Source organism: Scylla paramamosain, chromosome 40 (assembly GCF_035594125.1).
Source record: "Scylla paramamosain isolate STU-SP2022 chromosome 40, ASM3559412v1, whole genome shotgun sequence".
In the NCBI taxonomy this organism is placed as follows: domain Eukaryota; kingdom Metazoa; phylum Arthropoda; class Malacostraca; order Decapoda; family Portunidae; genus Scylla; species Scylla paramamosain.
Genome location: NC_087190.1, coordinates 12,309,104 through 12,315,484, shown reverse-complemented (window position 1 = coordinate 12,315,484; position 6,381 = coordinate 12,309,104). Strand labels below are relative to the sequence as shown.

General features: G+C 44.1%; 1 protein-coding gene across 1 annotated transcript in view; it reads left to right on the top strand.

Annotated features, from left to right (window-relative positions):
* The first annotated feature begins 4,731 nt into the window (after positions 1 to 4,731).
* LOC135092454 (calmodulin-like protein 4) overlaps positions 4,732 to 6,381 on the top strand; it is an 8,459-nt gene continuing 6,809 nt past the window's right edge. Inside the window, exon 1 of the mRNA XM_063990958.1 lies at positions 4,732 to 4,815. Within this exon, the coding sequence (XP_063847028.1) occupies positions 4,813 to 4,815 (3 nt within the window). The 5' untranslated portion in view covers positions 4,732 to 4,812. The remainder of the gene's footprint in view (positions 4,816 to 6,381) is intronic.

Here is a 6,381-nt window from a genome sequence, read left to right as displayed (position 1 = left end):
AACAACTTGCTATTGAGGAGAGGTATCAGCGGGCGGTGGTCGAGCACTAGATCGAAGTGAGGAGTCCTTTCAGGTAGGTGCCACATTTCCTGACTGCCCAGACGATTGCAGCCATTTCCAACTCTATTACTGCATAGCGGCTCTCTGTGTCTGTAACAAATCTTGACCTGCATTGCACCATCTTCCACTGGTCACTGTGCTTCTGCAGGAGAACGAATCCAAATCCGTGCATCCTTGAGGCGTCAGTCTGTAGCATCGTTGGTAATGATGGGTCGAAGTATGCCAAGACAGGTGGGCTGACGAGACACTGTTTCACCTTCTCAAACGCCTCTTCATGGTTAGGAGACCAGCACCAACTGTTCTTCGGGCGTAAGAGATCTCTGAGGGGTTGTGCAGCTGCAGCCACAGCAGGAGAAAAGCTTCCAAGCTGGTTTGTAAGACCCATGAATGATCGTAAGTCGGTGATGTGCTGTGGTCGTGGGAAGTCAGAGATTGCCTTAACTTTCTTTGAGTCTGTCGTGTAGCCTTGTCCAGAAACAGAGTAACCACAGTAATCTACCACTCTTTCCGCGAATGTAAACTTCTGTGGGTTGAGAGTGATGCCGTGCTGGTCACACCGCCGCACAATCTGAATGACATGGGCTAAGTGCGCACTGTAGGTGGAGTCATAGGCCAGGATGTCGTCCACGATCTTGATGGTGTTAGGTATGTCGCCGAGAGCTTGGTCTCCTCGACGGTTATACTCGTCTCCAGACGAGACGAGACCCATAACCGCTCGCCGAAACTTGTACCGACCCCAAGGTGTTATGAAGCAGGTTAAATCCTGGTCTTCTTCTCTAATGGGGACTTGAAAATACCCCATCTTGGCATCAAGAGTGGTGAACCAAACTGCTCCGGTCCCGATCGAGGCGATGGCGTCATGAGGTGAGCGCACTGGATACACGGGCCTCTTCACGTAACGGTTGAGTCGTGTCAGGTCAACACACAGCCTTACACCAGATGTCTTTTTTGGGACAGGCACGATGGGGTGGCACCATGCCGTAGGGTAGTCCACACTCTCGATGATTCCCTTGTTAAGCAGCTCTTCCAACTGGCTCTTAATTTCTTCACGCCAATTGTAAGGGATTGTACGAGATGCTGTTACGGCGAAGGGTCGAGCGTCGTCTGTCAACTCGATGGCCATGGATCCACCAGCCATTGCACGTAAACCTTCCTTTGCTTCGAAGACGCTGGGAAAGGCCTTGATCACAGCAGCAGCGTGCCCGCCCGCTGCTGTGGCGTTGGGTCGTAGGAATGAGGCCAGCTGATCACTTCTGTGGGCGTAGATAGAGGTGGCTGCGAGGCGGTCGGGTACTCGATGGAGCTGTTGCCGGTGTGCTGTTCTTCCCTGCGTAGCGGTCGGATTTGAGCCGGAAAATCTTCGGGGAGGATTCCGAGAGCGATGGAATCGTACCAGCTAAGCAGCGCCCCCTTCACCTCCTTCACCACGCTCACAACAGTCTCAGCTTCCCTGTCGCCCAGTTGCAAGTGCGACGAGAAAGTTCCTACACAGGTGAGGGGGTGATTACCGGCAGCATAAAGTCCATCACCATCAGCGGGCGCCAAGCTGGAGGGCGGGATTCCAAGGAGTGTTGCCGTGTCGAGGCCAATAACGGTCGTTTCGGCCCCAGAGTCAGGAGTCCACGTAATCTTGTCTCTTCCAGCGGGATGTGTGGCGGTAATGAGCACCTGGGGCGCAGGTCGTGCCGTCACCGTCTTTGTGTATACGCCTGATAAGAGCTGGTATACACTGGCACTGGCTCCCCGCCTCGGGCCTGCACCGCGATGAGGAGAGACAGTTGAGGAACTCCTCGAAGCTCCTCGTCGTTTCCTCACTGTCTGCTGACATACACTCGCAAAATGCCCTCTTTTCCCGCAGTTACGACACACTTTATCTATTGCCTGGCATCCCCTTTTGTCACTGCGACAATCTTTGCCACAACGATAACAGCCCGTGGGGCTTGAGCCCCGAAACTGCCCTTCCTGTAGTTCGAGACAGCGTTCACACCATGGCTCGAAGAGTGAGAGCCGCCCCTTAGTACTGCACTACACTGGTTAGCGCTCTCTGATGCTCTGCAAATATCTATGGCGTTTTCAAGGGTGAGTTTCTTGTTTTCCAGCATGCGTTTCAGAGCCACTTCGTCTCGTGTCCCAACGACAATTCTGTCACGCAGCTGATGGTTTATGCACTGGTCGCAAAAGTCACAGAAATTGGCGATTTCCTTAACAGCACATAAAAAGTCGTCAAAACCTTCTTGCGTTTCTTGCACGCGGGAGTAGAAGTCTCTTCTATCCATGATGATGTTGCGCTGGCTTCGCAGGTACTCACACATTGCATCGAGGATGGTTCTTAACTCCGCGTCTCTCGGTAAGCTTATCCCGTAGCGAAGTGTACGGGTCCACTCGTCGTCTAGGACAGCAGCGAGTGCCGCCCTCTGCTCAGCCAGGGAGAGACAGTCTATCCTGGCGAGGGTTACGTATCCTTCAAACTTATGGCGCCACGTGTCGAACTCACGTAAAGATGCTGACGCCGTTAAGTGAGGAATGATGGTGGCGGACGTCGGGAACCTCGCGCCCTGGGTAGACGTGCTGCGGGCTGTGGTTTCGCCTTCATTGCTCGCCGTGGTGCGACTGGGAGCTTGTGTCCCCACTCTCTCCAGCAGCTGGGTTAAACGCTCCTCGCGAGCCTGACTCTGCTCCGACTGTCGCGCTAGCAGAGCCTGACTCTGCTCCGACTGTCGCGCTAGCAGGGCAGCCAGCGCCTCCAACTGCTTCTCCATTCTGCGCCGTACCCACTGCAGCCTTGTCCTGATCCTACTCACTGCGCCATGTTCGACTCTTGACCAGCAGGGGCACAGGAAACGCAGGTAACAGTGCAGGTGTTTATTCACAGAAGGTGTGAACAGAAGGCTGGAGGTAGGTGATCTCCCGGCGCCAGGCCGCGCACTTCCACTTAACACTTATGACTGAAGCCTAGCTCGTTCACTCATACACGTATTCATGCCTCACACAAGTCTCGCTCATTCACTCGTTCACACAACTAGCTAACAACCACACACTTACCTTCATCTCTCCCTTCTTTTTCTTCTTCTTCTTCTTCTTCAGCTTCTTCTCATCATAAAGAAAATGAAATAGCTCTCATTTTCTTAGATTAGAGATAGAAATAGACAGAGAGAGATAATGTGGATTTTCTCACTTTTTTCTTTCTTTCTTTCTTTCTCTATTTTTTCTGGTTTTCTTTTGTCTTGTGTCTTTTTCTCTAATTAAAGATATTTCACTTTTTTCTTGTCTTTATTTTTTTTCCTTTTAACACTATCTTCATTCACTCTCTCTCTCTCTCTCTTTCTCTCTCTCTCACTGGGAGGGTTGGTGTGGACGTCCGTCGCTCACCGCGTTCCGTGAGCGAGTGAGAGAGAGAGAGAGAGAGAGAGAGAGAGAGAGAGAGAGAGAGAGAGAGAGAGAAAATGACTCCTCCCTTGCTCTTCCTCCCGGATCTCTCTCTCTCTCTCTCTCTCTCTCTCTCTCTCTCTCTCTCTCTCTCTCTCTCTCTCTCTCTGTCCTCGTCATTCTCTTCTTTATTTTTCTTCTTCTTCTTCTTCTTCTTCTTCTTCTTCTTCTTCTTCTTCTTCTTCTTCTTCTTCTTCTTCTTCTTCTTCTTCTTCTGCTTTCTCTTCTTCTTCCCCATCCTCTTCCTCTTCCTCTTCCTCTTCCTCTTCCTCTTCCTCTTCCTCTCATTATTTCCTCTCCTCTATATCCAAAGTAAACACATTTGAAAGAGAGAGAGAGAGAGAGAGAGAGAGAGAGAGAGAGAGAGAGAGAGAGAGAGAGAGAGAGAGAGAGAGAGAGAATATTAACCGTAGCAGTAGTAGTAGTAGTAGTAGTAGTAGTAGTAGTAGTAGTAAAAAGAAGAAGAAGAAGAGGAGGAGGAGGAGGAGGAAGAAGACAGACAGGTAGACAAACAGACAGACAGACAGACAGACATTCCTTTAGCGAAAACGAGGACAAAAAACAGGATGAAGAGGAGGAAGAGGAAGAGAAGGAGGAGGAGGAGGAGGAGGAGGGGGAGGAGGAGGAGGAGGAAATACTTGAAGAGAGAAAGGAGAAAAGAAAGTCCACCGGAAGTGCCTCTCTCTCTCTCTCTCTCTCTCTCTCTCTCTCTCTCTCTCTCTCTCTCTCTCTCTCTCTCTCTCTCTCTCTCTCTCTCTCTCTCTCTAAATGTTGTGTTATTTGTGTTATTTGTGTTATTTTTTGTGTTACTTGTATAGATCCGGCACTGGTGAAATGTTCGTTAGTTTGTTTATATTGTTATCTGTTTATTTTGTTATTGTTGTTGTTGTTGTTGTTGTTGTTGTTGTTGTTGTTGTTGTTGTTGTTGTTGTAATAGAAGTACTTTAGGAGTTATTACTATTTATTATTTTTTATTTATTTATTTATCGTTATTACTTATTATTTTTTATTATCTCTTGTTGTTGTTATAATATAAGTAGGAACTTGTTTATTTATTTTTTTTTCAGTATTAGTTTTTTTTATTTATTTATCAGTTTAACTAGTATTTATTAATATTTTTTTCATTTTATTGTATTTTATTCAGTTTCATTTATATAACTATTTATTCACTTATTTATTTATGCATTTATGTAATTATTACCCACTTACTCTATCAATTCATTCATTTATCTATTATTGATACAGGAGCAGCAGCAACAGGTGTCATCCACAGACAAGCTCAAGATTAAGAGCAGCAGGCCGTGACGTCACACCTTATCAACAACAATGGTGAGTGGGAGGGCGGGGAGAAATTTTGTGTTTTCTCTCTTATTTACCTGTTTATTTAGTGTTTATGGCTTAAATAGATAAAATTAACGTAACTTAATCTTATTATGCGTATTTTTAGGTAGTTAATGGAGGGTTTAGCTTGATTTGAATCCGGAAATTAAGTAAAGGCGAAATATATTTTGTTATAAGCCATATTTATGTGTTTTTTAAATAGTTATAAGCCAAGAAAGGTGGAATTACTGCATATTTACCTTGTATTTCTTATTATGGTTTAGTTAGAAAGGGATTTGGTTTGTTATGGATATGAAAATGAACTGAAGGAGAAATCTCGTTACAACCAATATGTACGTTAATCCGTCAATTGTAGCCCACACCAGGTAGGGACACTGTGGCTCTCTCACGTCACGCTTGTAATGAACTGCTAAATCTTATCAGTATTCGCATAATTTTCAGTTTTACCCAACCAACCTTTTTTTTATTATTTATTTTGTTTATTTATTATTATTATTATTTTATTTTATTTATTTATTTATTTTTTTTTTTTATGTAGGAGGGGTACCGGTCAAGGGTGAAGAAATTATAGTAAAAAAAAAAAAAAAAGAAGAAAAGGAAAGGGGGCCCACTGACGTACTGGTCCCCCAAGTTGTGTGTTTTATTTTGGTAATACATGCAGTGAATTGACGTTTTTATTTATTTATTTTTATTTTATTTTTTTTGTGTGAACTAATTAATTTTTTTCTACCACTTTTCTGCTACAAATATTCCAGTTTTATTTATTTATTTATTTATTTATTTATTTATTTATTTATTCATTCATTGACTTATCTATTTATTTATTTATTTTAGATGTAATATTACCCTCATCATCTCTATTTACGTATTTATTTATTTATTTATGTCTATGTACGCCAGTTTATGTCTCCTTCAACTTATGCCTCCAACCTTCATTCCTGTATATCTAATAATAGGATGCCCTTTTGTGTGTAAATGTTCTTTTCCTGCTCCTCCCCAGTCCTGAATAACTTTGGGGCCTGGTTGTGGGGGTCGGGTGAGTGTTTGCAGGGGGGAATGCAATTATAAGTGAAATTTAGCGTTCGAGAAGAGTCTACCGGAAGATTTTTATTATTTTCTCGTCGTTGTTGTTGTTGTTGTTGTTGTTGTTGTTGTTGTTGTTGTTGTTGTTCTTCTTCTTCTTCTTCTTCTTCTTCTTCTTCTTCTTCTTCTTCTTCTTCTTCTTCTTCTTCTTCTTCTTCTTCTTCTTCTTCTTCTTCTTCTTCTTCTTCTTCTTCTGTTTTTCTTTCTTTTTGTATGGGGTTGCTGGTGTAGTAAATATGACTGAATTTTCTTCTTTTCTCATCCTTTCTTATCTTCTTTTCTTTTCTTTTCTTTTCATATCTTTTATTTATTTTTGGGGCTGAGTCGAGTAAATATGTCTTAAAAAAAATGGACTTCCTAACCTAACTGCAAAGAAAACGGAGATCGAGTGCACTTCTACCACATTAACCCTTTGAGTACTAACCCTTTTGCCCCCCCCCCCCCGGCATCCCCCCACCCATAATCCCTCAG